The sequence below is a fragment of the Carassius carassius genome, chromosome 21 (assembly GCF_963082965.1).
Source record: "Carassius carassius chromosome 21, fCarCar2.1, whole genome shotgun sequence".
NCBI lineage: Eukaryota > Metazoa > Chordata > Actinopteri > Cypriniformes > Cyprinidae > Carassius > Carassius carassius.
In genome coordinates this window covers 10,049,584-10,070,942 of record NC_081775.1, presented here as the reverse complement: position 1 = coordinate 10,070,942, position 21,359 = coordinate 10,049,584, and the positions used below count along the sequence as shown (strand labels likewise).

Genomic DNA, 21,359 nt, shown 5'->3' with positions numbered 1-21,359 from the left:
AAATATATAATATTTTGAGTTCAACACAAGAAAGAAGCTCATACAATAATGATTTAATAATGACAAAATTGGCCTTTTTGGGTGAAATTTTCTCTCTTTAATATCATTTCTGAGCATCTGTGACTGCATTCACTTAGAAGGTGATTCATGTAGGCTGTTAAGAAGCACTACACCTATTTACAATTTAAAGTTATGTCATAAAGCATTGAATAAAGCAATTTACAAACCAGCATATTACCACACAAAATATGAAAATTGGTCATTATGACTAGCTTTAAACGGATTTAACGCTGGACCAACACAATTGAGAAACTATAGAGCTTTATAACAAAACAAGTTCCCCAAGATTCGACACAATTAAAAAAACAAAAACATCTTGGAGCGCTACACTCCACATTAGCATTCGCATTGCACTAGTGCTCTAATTAAAAGTCTGGGGGCTTCCAGGCCAGGTCACTCTGGGTGGGATTTCCATAATTCACAAGTGCTAATGGCTTTATAACTCGTCCCTTGCTGTCCTGTACATATTCTATCGATCCAAGAGTCTGACTAACAACTCCGCAGAGACAATGACTGAAGCTGACAGCCGTAAGTGCTGAAGCCAGTGAAAAATGCAAATGCAAATCTCATGCGTGCAGGAAGTATAAGAACTACAGTGTTTTACCAGAATGGTTGCTACACTCTATGAATGAACTGTAATGCAAAAAGTTTTCCGGATTTTGGATTCAAGCAGCCACAAAAGCTTGTGCGTTGCAGCAGCTTGCGTTTGGATATGCTTAGCATACTTGTACTTGCATTCACATCCTTACAATGAGTTCTGTAAAAGCACACCAATGGAGTTGTAATTTTAAAGCTTTGCCATAGTAATCCGCAGAAGTTTACATACTCTATGCAAAGTGTAAACCTAAAAGTCAGGAGTTGAGAGCTTTGAGAAGTGTTTTTGCGCTGAAGTCACGCTGAACATACTTAAGTCTTTGTTAAATGTATATTGTGAAACCAGAGAACATGGCTTTTAGAAATGAACGGTTCATGTGTTGTGCTGGAGGTTTCGGGGGTCCTTTGCGATCGGTGGGTAGTTGTTGTAAGGGTCTGCTCATGTCTCGGTGTGTGTGTACTGGCTTGATCGGTAGAGATGTCCACAGAATAACTTCTAGGTACACATCAACAACGCAGGAAGCCCTGATGAAAAAAGAAAGAGTGTTTAGGAACACATACAGTCTAAATATATGAAAACATTAGACGTTTAGACTCATTTGTCTGATTTATGAGTATTACACTCTTAAAAATGAAGGTGCTTTGTCATGCCATTTAAGAACATTTTTGTCTAAATGGTTTCATAGAGAACCTAGAAGAACGTTTCTGTTTCACAATAGTAGTAAACTAACAGTACAGTTGCTGTGTATTTTTATGAAAAGCACATAAATATGTAAATGTATTTATATGCTAAGTATAATGTAGTATACTTAGCATTAAATATATTTCTTCACTAGGGTTAGTTTCATCTGGATTTTCTTGTAATTACATTCAAAAGCAGTCTAAATGGTTTGACTAATTTACTGAAAATGTTAAGAAAGCAATTAAAGTTTTCCATTTTAGCTGAATAAAAACCTTTACAATATATATTGTAAGGTCTTACACATATAATCTAAATAACTTATTAACAACAACAAAAAATCTTTTAGACCCCAATTCTCTGATTTAGGTATCTAGGAATATTAATGTCTATAATCGAACAGCAATAGCAGACTAATGACAGACCAGCAGCACTAGTAAAGCCATCTAAACCCTAGACAAGCAAAACCTATAGAACACACATAAAACTGGCAGCAAAACAAAATCATTGCCCTAAAGATGCCAATAGAGGACAACGATGCAGGATAGATCTGTGTCCTGTGTATCTGTAATTAATGAACACTGCAGCTTTTACAGAATTGCTTGTGTAGGCTTAAGAGATGGCGGGACGCGTCTTCAATCACGCGGCACTGAGGTGCTTCATCTCAGCTCAGAGTCACAGGAAATGAGGATCGAGGGGCTGCTAACGGCTCCTCGGGGAAGATCAGAACAGAGCCCTAGAGCGGACAGACGGCCTTTCATAAATGTAAATGACTTTTCTGCCATTTTTGAGCAATTTAATGAAAAATTATTTTCTTTAAAAAAAGTCTTGCTGACCCCAAACTAATGCCTAATATTACAGTTTAATCTTAATGATATATCTATATTATATATTGGCCTTTTAGAAGCTGAAAACAATATCTTTTGATTGTTATGTTTATAATATTTTGTGTACTACATTGTGATTTATAAATATTGTGTACTACACTGTCAAGTGTTTAACAATACTTTTTAAAGCTGCTCACCATGCATAATGATATTACAAAAATATATGTTTTACATAAGTTAATTATATTGTCCATATGTATATATATATATATATTGAACAAAACTAGAACTAGTAAATTGAGATCATTAAAAAAAAGCAAAAAAGCAGCTTTTTTTTTAATTAAAAAAGCAAACAATACAATCACATGCCTCACCCTCCGACTCTCCCTGGACTGTGTCAATGTGTAATTGTCTTCATTGGAAAAAACAGGAAAACCGGCTGGAGGGAAGACATAAAAGATAAACATTAATATGGCAAATACTTAGTATAAATCTTTGTCATTTGTTTATTGATTTTGATTTTGATCACCTTGTGGTCTCCCATGCAGATGTTGGAGCCCAGTGTGTTATAAACAACCCCACTCTCACCCTCCTCCCTCTGCAGACAACAAACAATTAATCAACTGCTAATTCATTTGATCAATCACTTAGATCTGTAATAGCTAAGAAGATATACAGTAATGAATGTCAACTCACCCGGTGGATGATGTCTGATGCGCTGTGGGACATCAGGATGCGATCGCACCATGCCGGGCATCGTGTGTTCATGTACTGTGTAGGTTTAGTGTAGTCTTCACTGTATGGATAACTGAAAACATTCAAACAAGATACACGACATGAAAATTACACTATTTTGGACTGGCAGCTTCAATAAATTATTTAAAGACGTTTGAATTCAGTAATGTGACACACTGCTTCAAAAGTTTGGGTGTTGGTAAGATTTTTACATCTTTCTGAAAGTCTCTTGTTATTTGATGGAAAAATACATTAAAAAAGTTACATATAAATATGATTATTTACAATAACTGTTTTCTATTTAAATATATTGTAAACTATAAATTATTCCTGTGTTGCAAAGCTTAATATTAAGTATCATTACTAGTCTTCAGTGTCACTTGATCCTTCAGAAATCATTCTAAAATGCTGATATTGCTTCTAAAATGCTAATGCTTCATATTTTTGTGGAAACTGTGATACATTTTTTTCAGGATTAGTTAATGTTGTTTAAAATGATACAGTTTTATCTTGTAGAAAGGTCATATCTTTCAGGAGCTGAGAACAATATTATGCTTTGATTTTTATATTTAGAATATTTTGCACTAATGAATATATTGTGCATTGTGGGTGTTTAAGAAGACTTCCTCAAGCTGCTCACCTGGGAGGAAAGTGGATCTCCTCCTCTGTGATGACGTCGTGGAATGCAGAGATCTCCTTATCGTACTTCAGCAGCTGAAAGACAGAACAATACATAAGCACAGACTCTTTTGATTAGACGCTATGTCTCATTTCTTAAAACAAAATTCAGACCTCTTTTCCGTTGTTTTCTCTGAACATGGCCTGGTGCAAGTAAGCAAATAACTTGCTCTCTATATGAAGGAGGACCTAGTGATAGAGTGATTAAAAAAAGGGTACAGAAGACAAAGAGATAGAATAAAACAAGGGTAAAGAAAAAATAAACACAGGAAAGACAAAGAGGTGAAAAGAGAAAGACAGAGGTTAATGCAGGGCATATAAAAACTAGCAAAGAACGGAGAGTAACTCCAACTTTGCTGGCACAAAAATGAAGCACCCGTCTGCAGGAGCGATCTAAATGCAAGCTCGCATGATCTGGACTGGCAAGAAGTCAATATCAACCCTCCAAAAACCATAAATCTGACTGGACAGTGCACTGGATATGTCTGAGCGCACACAAAAAGAAAATATTAATCATCTCCTGGACACAAAGTCGGAGCCTTTAACATTTATGTTTACAAAGTCTTCGTAAAGCAAGTTTGATGATAGATTTGCTGGTGACTGGTGCAAGAACATAATCATAAAACTTTTTAAAAAATAAAAAAAAATAAGGCTGTCAATTTACTGTAATTTACTGTATATTCTATATATATATATATATATATACACATTGGTGAGTGTAAGTCTCTTATACACAACAAGGTATTTATTTGATCAAAAATACAGTAAAGCAGTGCATTATAAGACATGCATTTCCATGTATTTAATCCATGTAATGAACTACTTTGAAAATAAATATTCACCTTGTGGTCATTGTCCTTCTCTTCGAAGATGATTTTTTCTACCTCGTTGCTACTGTTTCTTTTTACCATCTGGATATCAGCCGACATGGAGAGGTTCTGCACACACACAAATACCCATATGCATCTTTATATAATTTATGTGTTATTCGTTCAGTGGTTTGACATATCATGCAGTTTATCAGACAGACCTACCTGTACTAGACTAAGTGTGTCAAGGCGGAAATTGAAATCCCCAAACAGGAAGAAGGGAAGAGGACTGTAGCTGCTATCTGATATCCTGCAAGACAAGAGAAAGAGCAATGGGACCAACAACCTCATTTCACTCAGTGTCTTTTCTGCTGCAAGACAAGACAAGACACAGAATTTGACTGTGATGTATTTCTGTGTGTAGGAGCATCTCCAGCTGGAAATAATGTTGGATAGTGCTCAATTCTAGTAAACTATGAAATTATAACTTAATATTATTTTCTCCACCACTGTGTCTATGGTTTAAAGGAAAAGTTCACTCAAAAGTGAAAATTGGCTTCAAAGTTTATCTGCTCAGACCATATGTCCAGACCACATCTCATCAGATGTAGATGAGTTTGCATTTTCATCAGATCAGATTTGGAGAAATGTAGCATTACATAACTTGCTCACCAGTGGATCCTCTGCAGTGAATGGGTGCCGTCAGAATGAGAGTCCAAACAGCTGATAAAAACACCACAATAATCCACAACCTATGACTATGGCTTGTAAATCCACTATTAATATGTTTTTAACTTCAAACCATTGCTTCAAACCATGTCCTCATTCTATAAATGTTGCTTTCTTCAATGAAAAAAGTTGTCTGAATCAGGTGAGAAATATGAAGCAGATCAAGCATCATTTACAAGACAAAACAGTTAGTTAGTAAAAAATCATGTTGGTGGATTTTGATGTGAGAGGACAACAGAGGATGGACTTTTTCAATGGAGGTAGCATTATTATGAATTATGGACTTGTATTCTGGCCAGAAGTGTCAGTTCAAACTTAATCTTATTCTTAATGATAGGTCTTGTTTCTTATAAACATCCAGTTTTTCACTCCACAAGATGTTAATGATGGACTGGAGTGGTGTGGATTACTTGTGGATTATTGTGAGGTTTTTTATCAGCTGTTTGGACTCTCATTCTGACGGCACCCATTCACTGCAGAGCATCCACAGGTGAGCAAGTGATGTAAGGTCTCAAAATCTGTTCTGATGAAGAAACAAAGTCATCTACATCTTAGATGGCTTGAAGGTGAGTACATTTTCAGCCAATTTTCATTTTTGTTCTGCATTTATGAAATAATTCAGAAGCATAAACCTTTTGATGACGTATCTGAGCGCTTTCTTGCGGTTTGCAGAATACACCGACGGACTAGAGTTGCAGGCTATGAGGTTGGAGGCGTCGTGAAACAGGTGAACATTCACCAGGTCTAAACCCCTGTACACACACACACAGATAACATATTAAATTGGGGGTGGGGGGGGGGGTGTCTATCAATCCTGTCAGTCTCAGTGACTGATGCAGGACATTAGCTGACAGGATGGAGTTCACAGGCTCTCAGACAGTTCACTCAGTCTTCAGCTTCCAGTGCTCCTCTATTGTGCTGCTGCCACATGTCTGCAATTAATGCACTTCTGATGACACTCGATTCCACTAACACACAGCTAACACAACGTGTTTGAGGCCAAAAACACATACATGATAGAAAGGTGAAGTGTGTGTGTGTGCACAAACATACTGGCTGTGAATGAGCCATCGTGTCCTCATGTAACCTTTTCTGGACCACTTGAACTGTAATTAAATGCACACACATATGCCAATGAAAACCAAGGATGCAATCATATAGTTTTAAAGACCAAATATGAGTAACGGTGATTAACTGTATTTTAGTAATAATGTAATTTTCAAGAATAGTACAGAGGAACTTATTTGCTCTGCTACCAGAGTTCGCAAACAAACAAATGCTCTGTGCATTGTACATTTAAGCAATACAAGTGCAAGCAAAATAAACCTTAATAATGTATACAAAAAAAAAGAAGTGTGTGATACCAGAGATTCTGAACTGAATAAAAATTGAGTACAATAGTTTAAAAAGAAAGAAACGGGCACTACACACACACTTACATCAGGCCAAAAGTTCTTAGGGAATTTCTCTTTTTCTATGGTAGCCACTTCTTCCAGCGAGCCCATGTACTTGTTATGGCCTGATACGGCTTTAAACTCCTTCACTACAAGGATGAGGGGTAAACAAACAAGACATATTGTAAGAAAAGCATGCAAATGTAAAATCAATATACTAATGTTAGAGCTGTCGCGTGGCTGTAGGCTGTGAGCGCCGGATCTATGAGACACTGATTTGATAGGGACCAGATTCATTGGTCCGCTGATTTTAATGGCTCTTCTATTAGTCCTCTTCTTGAGAGCTTATTCATGAGATGCTGTGACTAGAACAGATGAAGCCTAGTGAAAAAGCTTATGAGGTTAAATCCTGTTTTATCAGAGACTCTAACCTAATGAGTCAAAGAAGAACATTTATTTGCTTTGTGTTGGATGGAAATTTATCTCTCTGTTAATGGCAGTTAATGTATTGTTTTTCGACATGTGGGATTATGTGTGAACTTCACTGAAATTCATAACTTTATTACAAAAAAATTCAAAAATTAAAAAAAATACAGATTTTGTACAAAACAAATATCTTATAAATATAATTCACATGTTAAATATTGAAACTTTTAATCTGCTTCACAACATAATCTGTGTATATAAATGACCATATCATCAAACAGACATTCGATTTAGCATTTACATACTGTAATATATATTAGTAAATAATTTTGAAAACCAGAACTGTTTTTTAAATTAACCTAAATTTTGAACATTTGAATTCTAATTACTGTAAAGCATCCAACGGTGTTTCTTAGTAGACTGTCATTTTCTGTTACTTATGTTTTCATAAGTATAAATTAAAGGCAGTACTACAGTACTTTAATCATGTATAGATACAGTACTTGACAATTTAGATAAGGTACCATCATTTTTCATGTTAAAATACTGAAATATGTCAAGAAAATATAGGTTTATTTATCCTAATTCTATAAAAAACTGACTAATGACAAATAACTGACAAATATTTTATTCTATATATTTTTAGACTATTTCATGCCTATTTATTTATTTATCTGCCAAATAGCCATGCAATAAGCAGGATGATGCACATTCAGCTAGACATTTTGCCAAATATGGAATGAAAACCATAACACCTTATATTAGTATAAAAGCTTACCACTGAAGTCATATTGTTGGATATTTTTCAGAGACTTGTGGATGAAATACATGCTTCCCAGAGCCTAAAAACAAATAAATCAATCAGTCAAACAGACAAACAAACAATCATGAATGATTTCACGTGATCTTCTGATTGAAGCTTTAATAATGTCCTGATTGGATACTGGCTAATGATCTGACTGCTTAAAGTCATGCACAAGCAGGGGTTAACAGAGATCCCTAATGTCTAAAGAGCTGTTCTGATTTTGAAAGATATTGATGATGTGCACACATCATAATCTTTAAACCCTGACTTTCAAGACACTATTACAGTCAATGATCTTTCTGAACTATCCCATTACAGACTTGCCTATAGTTTTGGTACTCAAAAAACACCCAGATATGCCAATGCGATATACTCACAAACCTCACGCACAAACACACACTTCCCGCGTCTTTTCTGACAGCATGCTGAATGGATTTAATGTACTAGCTGCTTGCTCCAGTGAGCGCACATCAATCCAGTCCCGCAGAGATCAATACGGACAGAAAATTAAAACAATCACACAGGGATTAAACACAGAGCCCTGCTGTTGACCCAACACAAGCCCCATGCATGGCAGAGAAAAATGACCCGCCGTTGAGGGATGTTTTGACATGAAGCACGCCACACCATAAACACACACACACAGCCATGCTTTGTTCCAAATACCCATCCCAGGAGAAATATATGAATCTTGTGAAAGGAATTATGCTTTGTAATATGACAATGCTTTCTAGATGACCAGTCTTGAGAGACTGGATATTACAGCAGGCACATGCACTAGCCAAATGCCATAGCTATGGAGGGACAAGGAATGACTGGGGAGGGAGACTGGGAAATGACTGGATTCTGACTTTTTTTAACAAGAGGTCAAAGTTTGGATGATTAGCATTTTATATTCTAATATAAAATGTCAATGCAGTTCTGTTTTTTGTCAAAAAGTTATATTTCAAATAATTGCTTTTCTTTTAACATTGACAATAATAAGAAATGTTTCTTGAGCAGCAAATCCAAATGATAAGAATGATTTCTGAAGATGATACTGAAGACTGGAGTAATGATGCTGAAAGTTCAGCTTTGCATCAAAAGAATACATTACATTTTATAGTATATTAAAATAAAATGCATTTTTGATCAAATGAAAACAGACTCTTTCAAATGTTAATAAATCTTACTGACCCCAAACTACAGAACTGTAGTATATTTTTTGTTAGCGTATGAGCAAAGACAACTGACTTCAAATTACATACTTCCTGATTTAGATTATAGACATGGGAAAAATTAGTCTCTTTGATAGCCAAAGCAAATTACTGTGATGGCATAAAATGAACTAAAATCTTGCTACAATTTGGCAACTTTTTATAATAAAGGTCCTCAATGCAGTGCATGAACTCACTCACATACTCTAACACAAACACACACACATAGTCACTGTCTGTGTTAACACCCACCTTCATTCTCATTTGTCTCACATCATCTGTATTGATTTGTAATTAGTTTTCTGAGGGCTGTGAATCATCGCTTGACTGGGAAGTGTGTGTGTGTGTGTGTGTGTGTGTGTAAATGCAGAGAGTGTCTGGCACACTCATCGTACAAATGGTGTTTAGATAAAAAAAAATCACTTTTAAGTCAACATTTTTTTATTAAATGCTGCACTGGCCTGATTGATGAAGATAGGTGTACAGCTGTGAGTGTGCTGATCTCTATTTTAGTTTATGTATGTGTGTGGGCATGTTGAAACAGGCTCATGTAAAGGGACAAATCTGGTTTGACAAAGTTTTTTTGTGTGTGGCATTTCAACATTTTTACGTACATTTTTTTTTTTGTAACAAAAGTAGGTTTGGCAAAGGGTCCACATACAAAAAAAACAAACAAACAAAAAAAACTCACTGATCCTCCTGCATCAACAAAACAAATATACACTCGCTCACTCACATACGCAGACCTTAAGTTTATTTATCATGTTCAGATGAGAGGGCCTAATCAATAGTTTTAATCTGGAGTTAAACGTATTGACTCGGTCCGCTGCCTGGCCACTCCTGCACATTAACCCAGTCCATCAAGGTACAGACGTAACACATAGTGTACAAACACACACACAGTACCTCTCACCTGGGTGGGCTGGGGGTTAATACCCTGCCAAACACCAGCAACTTCTCTCTTTTTACAGATTTTACTCTGAGTAATGAAAGGGGTGCCACAGGGCTCTGTCTTTGGTCCGTCACTGTTGTTAGACAGCAGCTGACTAAGAATGGACTTACTCAAGAGGTCTTTGTATTTTTGTTTAGAAACGATATATCTAACTTTTAGAAAGTTTTTTGTTGTTGTTTTAGATTTTCTGTTTACAGCTTTAAATTAGATTCTGAATCCTACTTTTCAATATGGTCTTCCACAGACTTTTAGACCCCAGTGTATGTTTTATTTTGCATAACTTAATATTTTATGATCTGTTGTAGCACTTTGACCAGTTAAAATCAGTTAAAGGGTAGCGAAAAAATTATGAGTTTGATTTGTTCACAAATTGGACTGATCCATTGGTCTCACTGATACAATGATCTAATTGCAGCAGCTATAACAGCTCACTGTTGGAACAATTATACATATTTTAAAACAAATTAACTGCAGCCTGTTAAACAGAACTATTTCATGGCTCCAGAAGACTTTAAAAATAGTGCACAACTTGCATGAGTACTGTTATTGTGCTTTCTTTTTTGTTTTTGTTTTTTGACATTGAAAGCCCATGTCCTCATTCATTTAAATTAATAAATAGTTTAAAAAAAAAACTTTAAAAAAAGTTTTATTTAGGTAGATGGCCTATTCTTTAACTTTGAAATTGCACTACAATAACAGGAAGGTGAATGAGGTGAGTACTAGTAGATTTCAAAACGATTGTATAGCACCACCTAGTGGACATTAAAAGCAACCACAGCTCTGGTGGTGCAGGAGTCGACACATTAAGAGATTGCATGACGGTTAGATGTGTTTCATATGAGCTAAATCACTAAGCAACCAAGTGAAATCATCTTGCCAGATACTGAAACAGCCATATCACTCACCGTGAAACTGTCAATAGCCTTGAAATTACTGTCTGCATAAACACAGACTCTGTCGAAGTCAGCCATCTCATATCTGGACTCTATGGTCCTATTAAAAAGGATAAAAATAATATAATTCTTGCATATATATATATATATATATATATATATATATATATATATATATATATATATACAGACATACATATATATAGAAACAATAAACACTGTAATTTGTTAACATTCTGTGTGTTATTCATGTTAATTTCATGTTATACAAACACGGTGATCAGTGGTTTGCTCTTTTAGATACTGACATGGTACAGTACTTTTAATAAGGTTAATAGTTTGTAGTCCAGAATTTGCAATATCTCACAAAAATCTCACCGGAAAAAGTTCTCTGCGTGGCCCATGTTCACCATATATTCCTTTCCACCAACTTCCTGAAAGTGCAGGGCGACGAAGCATGGCTTATGCATGTGCACCGTCTAAGGAGATATGATTTAAATAAGGCAATTCCATTATTTCCAGTGGGTTTATCCAATGTAGCACCTCTAAACTCATTAAAGGATCATATCCTGAGAATCATATAAGTACACCGATTTAAAAAAAAATACATACTGTAATTAGCAGAACTCAAATTCATCACTTTTTAAAATTTCAAATTTTTTGACATCAGAAGAATAAATCAACACATTTCTACATGTACAGTGATGTCAATGATACCTTTTCAGTCTTCAGAAACTTGTCTATAGAAGGAAGCAAGATTACTAACCATTAACTACTAACCATTAGTGTATTGTGAGTAGCTATCTGGTCAACACTGCGTTGTTCATGTCAGTTTCATCTTAACAGTTTGCACCACACACTTAACCCTGAATTTTTTTTATTTATTTTTTTCACAGTTTAACAAAAAGTCTGTTATTTAAAAATGGATCAGCACAAAAATAGGATCTATAAGGAAATCACAAGCACAGAAATCTCAAAGACACAGCACAAAAAGCACAGACATCTTAAAAACACAGCTCAAAAAATTACCCATTTAGAACATTTTGTTATAAAAAAAAGCCTAAAGCTGCAGTGATTATAGTGATATTTCAGATAAATTTGAAAAAAGCCCTTTGTTAACATTGTAGCAATGAAAGTCACATTCAAACCAAGCCGCTTTCAATTGCCCAGAGCAGCAAATTAATGTGAACAACCTGAACATGAGCGTCATCTGGATGTGAAACTCCTAAGTGCATTGATTCCTATAGAAATGACTGGATTTCAACCGCGTTTCAAACACTGAAACAGTAACTAGAGGTGGATATGTGCCTACAATCTACTGTAGAAAACAAAACTCTATCATGTTTTCTATATTGCTTTTAATGTCTTCTATTGATGAAGCAGTTATTTACTGTGTGTGCAGCTTGAGAATAACTCTAAAGATTATTTATATCCGTTTACATCCAATAAAGTATTTAAAAGTGTATCAAACATTTTATTTGAACAAAATTGACAGTGTCATGCCCATTTAGAGCCAGCTGGACTTCAAATACAATTAACTGAGATGGCAATTAAATGTAAAAAAGTCTACAGAGATTGTGTACACATTATATCTTGCAGGAAAATCATCAAATCTGTGATTCACCTTCTGTGTGCTCACAACATGACAACAGCAGATAACATAACATGGTATTATGGTGCACAAAAAGACAGGTTGTATACATGAGACAAACACCTTTAGGTTTACAGTGTCCGTTTAGCAGAGTAAAGTTCACTTTGCAAAGGTGTGTGTGTGTGTTTGTTTGTTTATAGCAGGTTTGAACAGATGGACAGCTCTGACAATATCTGTGTGACCATTAGAACGAATGAAGGACACGTGAAATGCATCAAACTCACCATGAAGAACTCTTGAAGCCAGTCTCCTTCAATATCACCCACCTGAAGACAACAACCAGATTTCCCTGTTAGGCCAGTTTTATAATACTAACAGCATGGTCAGATTAACCCACGCTGTGAGCTTTAAACTGCAGAGCGGATGAGATTTACTGGATAAAGGGTTTCCACCGCACATTTAGTAACTGAGTGCTTTCAACTGTGACATTACAGGCTATCTTGCCACTATAGGTCTGCATCAAACCATTTAAAGGCATCCTGAATATGCCCAATAATAACAAGTGCTTCCATCATGATTACCTCCATCTTAAAAGGATAAAAAGTTCTCTAAACTAGACAGAAATATTGACAGCACACATTATAATAATAGTTATACAGCACACATTGTACACTAGAGGTTTGTTTTGCACTTTGCACATTTAGTTTGTATTTTACAGTTGGAATTTTAATGATGATAAAACAATTAAACAGCTGTATATGTGATATTTATCATGGAGAGTCTAAATGTCATCCATCCATCAGGTAAAAGTAGTTTTATACTAGTGCCAAACTACACAAGAGAGAAAAAAAAAATGATTTACACAGTATAGTGTCAAACATATTACTAAGTATATAAAGTCAACATATGCTGATGACAGACCAGATGTCTAACTTAAATCAGGCTAATGTGTGTTTGAAACCACATATGAAAGAAAAGAATCAACATAAAAAAACCTGAATTAATAATATATGAAAAACTGTGTGCATGTGTGTGGTGGAAAGCTTTGATCAAATGTTTGAAAAACCATTATCTGAAGAAACAGGTTTCAAACACAGTCACATCTGATACATTAGATATTATTAAAAAGTAAAACATAAAATATTGAAGCAGTTTCCACTATGATGAATAAAAAAATCAAGGTACAACAAGGTAATTGTAATTGTAAAAAAACAAGGTAATTGTGACTTTTTAGTTGACTCCCAGTTCTGTCTCTCTCTCTTTTTTCCTCAGAATTTGGCTTTATAATTCTTTAAATCTTGATAAGTTTATATCTTACAATTCTGAGAAGAGAAGTCAGAAAAGGTCAGAATCATGAGATAAAAAGTTGCAATAACTTTTTTTCTTCAGTGGCGAAAACAGACTTCCAAACATAAATCTTCAACATATACCAAAAACAATCGAAATAAAAAATTATTACAGTATCATAAACCATTTTTTTAAGCATATTGCCCTGGCTGAGGTGCTCAAACAAACAGATCAGTGTTTTAACAGAGCCAATCAATGTTTTCTCTCTGTTTCTTGACCAGACTGAGATGAAAACTGGACCAGACGTTCTGCTGATATTCAAAAATGTAATACGAGACTAGTTTGAGGGAGTATCCAGTGAATGGAGCAGTGCTTGTGTTTATTTGCATCTGAAGATCTGTGCCCTGCCGCTGTACAGTAGGTTATGCATTGCCGAAATGCCTGTCATTTGAGTGAGTAGGCAAAATGAATTAAGATTGACCTGAAAAAAACAGCAAGCTTAGATATTTCAGCTATAAGGTGGAGAATGAGAACTAGTTTCTATGATATGTTCTATGATGTGTGATATGTTTTACAGCTATTTCAAGCAGTCCCCTGGGAAAAAGAAGTACATTTTACAATACTTATACTTTATACTTATACTTTAAAATAATATACTGAAGTGTGAACTGAATGCAATTTATTTTCCAGACATGCATTTAAACTTATGTTGTATAATCACCATTGGAATTTATATAAAATGCAGCTAAAATTAGTTAAACTTGCTTTTTATATGTAATTCTATTGTTTTTTAAATATGGTACTGCCGAATACAAATAAACATTTGTGCTAAACTAATGTTTTATTACACATTTATAATAATAAACTTGCAATTTAGTGCATTTAAAATAAATTAACTTAAAATGTTATATTGAATAATATTATTGAATAAGAACTTTACATTACATTAGTCAACAAATTAAAGTAAGTGTACTTCTTTAAAGTATGAGAAAACATTCAAACTTTTTGAAAGCGCACTTAAGTGTGTTAAAACGAATACTAGATTTTTTATTTTACTACACTAAATAAGTGCACATCGAATACTACTTAGCACACTTCTTTTTCACAAGGATTCCAAACGGAATATGGACTTTTTCCACATTTATTTTGGTAAAAATCTATAAAACTCTATAACTTGTGAATTAATTTATAATTTTTTGTTACTGCATTCATTATTGGTAGTTTAACGTATCATAGCCAAATGTTTAATAAATACATAAGAAGCTTTTGCGACTGATAAACGGTCCAATTCTGTGTGAAACTGCAGATTCATTAATAATGCGGAGCATAAATAATGAACACTTTCACTATAACTATTCAAAGGAAAAGTATAGCCTTTAGTAAAATAAAATAAACAGTTTAAAAAAATCAACCACAGAATGACTAAATGTTACACAACATATTCAAAGATATCTATATCCTCTTCCTAAAAACGCTGGTTGCTACAAAACAGACCGGTTTTATCAGTGTCACAGTTGTGTGCCTCTGTGGTCTGCTATAACCACAAGTGTGAAATTTACTTCACTTCTTCTGCAGTAAGGTAAAGGGTAGAACTGTGATAAAGAGCAGAGCACTGCCGGTCTGTCTGCACACAAACTGTAACACTGCTGTACTGCTCTGTTTCTTTTGTCTTTGTGTCTCTTTCATGCTATGAGCACTTAAAAATGCAAACACTGACCACTCCCTTCACAGCCCATCAAGCAAGCGTTGAAACCAGGTCAAGAGAATTCGACTGCACGGCCAGTGACAGAATCCCAGGATCACATTGACTTGTAGTGAATTAGACAGGGCCTAGAATAGAATTGCATCTGATGCAATTTACAGTGTTACTTCGATCTTGTAAAGACCTTTTATGGACTGTCGCTCACATGCCTTTTATCTCTGTGTTCTTGGTTCCAGTGAATTTGAAGGGTGGGGAGGCCAATGGAAACTTCCTTCATCTTATCTCATCTCTCAAGAGGATTTCCCAAATTTGCAATGCATCATTTCCTGCTTCCAGCTCCAGCCCGTGCTAACATTCGACTTAAAATAGCACACAAGAACTAAGTTCATTGACTTGGAATGCTTTTAAATGGCAGGTAAACACTGCAGTATCTTACAGGGGGCACTGTCACAGGGGACAAGATATTTTTAACCAGCTCTGATGAAGCGCTGATAAAGAGCCCATGAGACACGCTTGCACCTGGGCTTTCTGTTATAACTGCATGACTGTACGACTTGATCTAACACGCATGCACTGTCAAAAACACTCGAGGCATTACAAAAACATGTTGACAGAAATCTCTTTGGCCTGAAACACACTTATATAATTACTCTTCTTTTAATTTTTTTTTTGACTTGGGGGTGAATCACCGGGCCTCAGAGGTACACAGAAACCATTAGCACTGGGCTCATTATGCTTTTAGGAAATGCAGGCCAGGACATTTCAACATTTTCTGTGAGATACACCCCAAATGTTATCACCACATTAAACATGATGAATCATAGCTAAACACTCTAAACTCAAGGCTGTTTCAAAGCTTGACAGGTCCTTCTTGTGGATAGGAAAAACAGAACCATTTTTGGAAGTCTGCTACAGCATTTATACTGACCTATTCAAAAAAAGAAGCGAGGAAGGGTTGAAGTCCTTTGGGAAAAGATATTCATCTGTTTACAGTCACAATGGACTGTGACATGTGCTTTTTCTCAGCCAAACATGGCCGGAGGAAACTGGGTACGGGGCCAAATTTCCACTTGTAGCTTCGGTCCTCTATACGCACAATGAAGCTAATGCTCTAACAAATACGACAAAAAAACAACTCTGGAAAATCTGGCCTGAACATGCACAGTAGGAATTAACTCCACAGCAAGATTTTAACTAGATTTTTATTTTCTGAATAAAATGTTAGTGGTCCAAAAAATAAATAAATGAAAAAATAAAAAAGGCTCTAGGGTGTTTCGCTTGCATTCAGACAATGCTTGTGCCCTCCATCAGTGTAAACGTGCATTATTTTTTTGTGTTTTATCATCCGGAAATGCAAACATTTAGAAATGTTGCACAATCCTTTACTCTGTTATCAAGCATGCCTTGAGCACAAGTAGCGGACAACCTACGCAAGTTAAAAAAAACTGATGAACAAACTGAGCTAAATCCAATGTAAAAGTCTCAAACTGTTGTGTTACATACGATTAAAAAAATATCAGTCTACTGTGTATGGTTTTCCCAGTATATCACCGTCACCTGCTGCTAGCAAAATCATTCAAATGTTTTTTCACCAAAATGTTCACTGTCCATTTAAGTTAGTGGGCAGTTTTCATGTTTTAAAGGTATTATGGTTCCCTAAAATTCAACTCATGTAGAAAGTAATTCAACAGAGACTAGTAAAACTAACACTGACTAGTTTCATGAGAATCCAAATTCCAATAGTTAGTTTAGTCTACATATATGGACTCTAATGAAACAAGTCACTAGTACTTAATCATTACTTACACTAGTATAAAAACTACTACATAATAAATAAGGAATGAAACAGAAAAAGATACTAGTAAAAATACAAGTAACATAAAAATTAATAGCTCTAGCAATTTTGAAAAATGTATAAACAGCTTGCCATGAACTTTTAACACACATATATATATATATATATATATATATATATATATATATATATATATATATATATATATATATATATATATATATATATATAAAAAGTTTAGTGATTTGGCTGTGTTTTTGTATTTTTTATAGTAGGCCTATATAGTATACATTTAGTTTTTATTTTTATTTTTTCAGGTTTAGTTTAGTGCATCACAATTCAATTAGTTTTGTTATTTTAGTTAACTCACAATTGAAACTAAATAAATGAACTTTTTTACATATTTTTAGGTAAACCAGTTTTTGTAGGTTTTATAGTAACATTAATCTTCTATTCACAAGCACATGTGTGTATGGACTAACATTCTCTTACTGTCTTATTCTAGACGCCCATAACAAAAACAGTTTTTGATGGTTTTAGCTCCAGTAACTAAAAACCCTGTTGCCAACATTAGGCTACCATTCGCAAGTAGGCTATACTGTATATGTTTTTGTTTTTCTCTTCAGTATAAACTAACATTATCCAGTCTAATTTCAGATGCCCATAACTGCAGGACAGTGTCTAGTAGCACCCTACATAGTGCAGCACCAGCTCAGCGCCACAGGTTCGCGGTAGCGCTTTGAAAAATCTTACAACTGTCTGTCAGTTTCCTGTTTTATTTGAATACACACAGAGTATGTGATAGGTCCTTAGACCTGTGGGGAGGTGCTGTCAGAGAGCACACCGTGACTGGGAGACGAGATCACTCTAGCGTGGGGACTCGGGTGCAAGAAAGGCCCAGTGGAGTGAAGAATCTCTGAAGTGTGTTTGACTGCTGCACGGTTTATCACTATAGAGGCACCGCTCCAGGAGGTCCAGCTCCATCACTGATGAGAGAGAAGCGTCACTGCCGCTCGCGCAGCACGCGTTCTTGCGTTCGAAGACAGCGAGACGCAGCGTAACGGAACGGAGATGCGTTTTAAAAGTTGAACTCCTTTTAACTTTCTACGAAACGCACCACGCTGAAATATCAACGGCGGCGTCAATCTAGCGTGTGTTTGCATTAAAACATTACTAACAGACTAGGCTACTTAATAAAACAGCGCAGAATGACGCAAGAAGGCGTCCCTTATGAACGGCGAAGTAGAATATAACAACGGATGAGTTAGAAAATAATACAGGCTGAAATTTACAGACTGAAATAATTAAACACGCTTGTCGGAGCGGTTTAAAGCGTCCGCTATTCAGGAGCGTGTTTTGGCCTATTCACGTAACGACTGTTTTTAAGAAACACAGGTAGCGTTCAGCAGCAGGTTAACTAACGTAAAACAACCGCGTACGTTACAGTTGCGAAAGAAGCAGTTGTGAAATCACTAAAGCCAGAATAATTCGCTGCGTCGACTCTTTAATTACACTGTGCATTTTGAGCTGGAAAATGCTGAGGGATTTAAACAGAGGAGACTTACATTGTCAAACAGTGATCCGACGTTTGCAGTCACTAGTAGGACGTCCGTGTGCATCTCCATGATAAGAAGCGAGCTGGAGACAAGTCTAATCTGACGAAGGAAATCCCACTAGCAGCTCCTTGGTGGAGGAATAATAAAAGGTTTACAGATAAGATTAGAAAAGTCTAGCTATCTCGCCCTGAAGACAGAGCGCACGAGAGCCCCGCGCGCATCTCCAGTGCTGCTGTCATGAGGAAAGAGCTCCACGGTCTTCAGTTGCTCGCCGGTGAACACGGGGGGATTTCTACTCCTGTCTGCATGGTAATAGGACTAGGTTTCTAAGCTGAATTAAGCCACCGTCGACGCATCTGTAGCCTCGGAGTTCCTGTCGTGCCAGACTGAATCAAACTAGTTGCGCTGTCAATGTTATGTTGCATGCGAAGCTCCGCCCCGCACATGTAGTAGCCTACTGTGAGCTACTGTACGAACGAGCAGCGTCAAAGTTTCCGTGTCACTCACACCACGCAAATGTACCTAGGTGAGCGTGTGTGTGTGAGAGAGAGAGAGTACTACACACACACACAATCACACAGTGAAATGCTTCAACATAGCAATTTAAAAACTTTATTTTTTCTTAATTTTTCAATATAAAGCTATTTATAGTGCCATACAGTTTGAATTATTATTTATTATAATATTCTCTTGTTTCCATGTTTAAAACATTTGTATTTTAGTTGTTTGTGCATCTGAAAAAAATGCATTGGTAATATTAATGTAATGGCAATAAAATACGTTAAAATGGACATTTGAGAGAAAAACTGAGAGCAGGAGCTATTTAGGCATTACTAAGTAATTCATTAAGATACTGTAATTACTTTTATTCCTTGAAAATGTATTGTAATATTCTCTTGAAACTTAACAGAAGAAAACAAACAAAACACCATTCCAGATTTGTATTGTAGTTATTTGTTCATGCATGCAAATGCATTGCCAGAATGTAATGCCAATAATGCACATTTAAAATGAAAAAGAAAATTCAGAGAAGACTAGAGTTATTTTGCTCACAGTGTTGGGTGTTACTTGGCATTACCAAGTAATTCATTAGGCTACTGTTATTACTTTTCCCTTGAAAAGGTATTGTATTTAATATTCTCTTGAAACTTACGGTAGATTGTTTTCAGGTTTAAAACAAAACACTTGTATTTTAGTTATTTGTACATGCATGCAAATGCATAGTCAATATGAATGTAATGATAATAATGCACATTTAAAATGAAAATTTAGAGAAGTTATTTGGCTCACAGTGTTGGGTGTAAGGCATTACCAAGTAATTCATTAGGTTACTTTTCATTTGAAAAGACTATTTAATTGAAACATTCCAAATCTGTAGTTATTTGAGCATCTGTATGCCAATTAATATGACAATGTTGTTGTTGTTGTTAAAAGAGAATGTCTATCTTTGTATTATTTTCCTGGTTAGGTTTTATATAGGATTTAGAAATTAATTGGTAATAAAAATTGGTAAAAGTGTTATTAGTGCATCTAATAACACTAGTGAAGATGTCATTTGCAGCTGGTAATTACTTACTTTTTAGAGTATAACTTACCAAAAACTGTTTGCTCAGTAATGTTAATTTTGATTAACAAATGGGTCAATGTGTGTTCACAAGTCTGAGACCACATTAAAATATGTTTATGGACTTTTGGGATTTTAGGTCTCTAATTCAATGAGTAAATTTGTGGCCTGGATCATTTGAACTCTTTTGTTCAAAAGGGCAGATTTCCACCCATTGAAGCACAAGATGCTCTTTGGATCATTCTCAAATCATTCTGGAAAACATCACTGGGTTCACAAAAACTTGTAAAAAAAATAGACAAACCAAATATTCCTCAGTTCAACTTTTTAGTCAGATTGTTACATTGGTAATCTAAAATGTTATGTATTAATATATTAGCATTATATCATATATTATCACTTATTATTAACACATTTTGGGATGTATGTTATACCGAAACTTAAATGACAATAATATAAAAAAGAATTTCTGGTCAATTACAAAATGTGTAATTGTTAAATATTTTTATATACAGTATTCTATATATTCTATGTATTTTATATACAGTATTTTATTTTAGCCTATCGTGGCATTTAATAAATAATCCAGATGGAAAATTTTTACAAAAACAAAACCAAAAAGGCACAAATAATACATGAATGTAGTTTCGGTTCTGCTTTATATACACAACATTCATATTTTATAATTGTATTGACTTTATGTTATACATTATTATGTCCTCTACAATGAATAAATACAACAAACAAAAATGAATTGCTGGGTCTCAGGTTAGAATTCAATAAGTATTATTGTTTAATAATAATGCCATATACATTATTGATGGTATTTACAGTATCTCATCTAATATTTATTGCATCATGCGATTAAAGAAAAATCCCGCCGGCAAGATTTTGTGAAACTAAAGTAAAAACAAAAACGGATGAAAGAAGTTTGTTGTGCTTCTGTGCTCTCTCAGTGCCAAAGATAAATGAACAGATCAGTTGATAATCTAGTTAGTTTGATAGATGTAGAGCTGGTAAAGGTAAGTTAATTGTTTAAACTGAAGCACATGTGCACATGCTCAGTGTGCTCTGGCAGACACTTAAT

The 21,359-nt window shown here is 35.1% G+C and overlaps 1 protein-coding gene across 1 annotated transcript; it reads right to left on the bottom strand.

The window, feature by feature from the left end:
- Positions 1-663: 663 nt before the first annotated feature.
- Positions 664-19,211, bottom strand: LOC132097506 (inositol polyphosphate-5-phosphatase A-like). The gene is made up of 16 exons (XM_059503250.1): positions 18,718-19,211; positions 12,653-12,694; positions 11,156-11,256; positions 10,790-10,877; positions 7,710-7,773; positions 6,551-6,654; positions 6,165-6,217; positions 5,744-5,863; positions 4,608-4,692; positions 4,416-4,511; positions 3,688-3,762; positions 3,536-3,609; positions 2,857-2,968; positions 2,690-2,758; positions 2,535-2,599; positions 664-1,179 (listed from the first exon to the last, which is right to left on the bottom strand). Exons 1-15 carry the CDS (start codon positions 18,775-18,777, stop codon positions 2,558-2,560), a joined length of 1,185 nt encoding a protein of 394 aa, XP_059359233.1. The 5' UTR covers positions 18,778-19,211; the 3' UTR covers positions 664-1,179; positions 2,535-2,557.
- Between the last annotated feature and the right edge of the window lie 2,148 nt (positions 19,212-21,359).

Excerpts from the sequence above, each read along its gene's own strand:
- LOC132097506 (XM_059503250.1), bottom strand. The coding sequence starts at position 18,777 with ATGGAGATGCACACGGACGTCCTACTAGTGACTGCAAACGTCGGATCA. Across the intron at positions 11,257-12,652 it reads GGCTTCAAGAGTTCTTCATG|ACGGTGCACATGCATAAGCC; the intron begins GTGAGTTTGATG and ends ATATCTCCTTAG. Across the intron at positions 3,610-3,687 it reads GAGAAAACAACGGAAAAGAG|CTGCTGAAGTACGATAAGGA; the intron begins GTCTGAATTTTG and ends TCTGTCTTTCAG.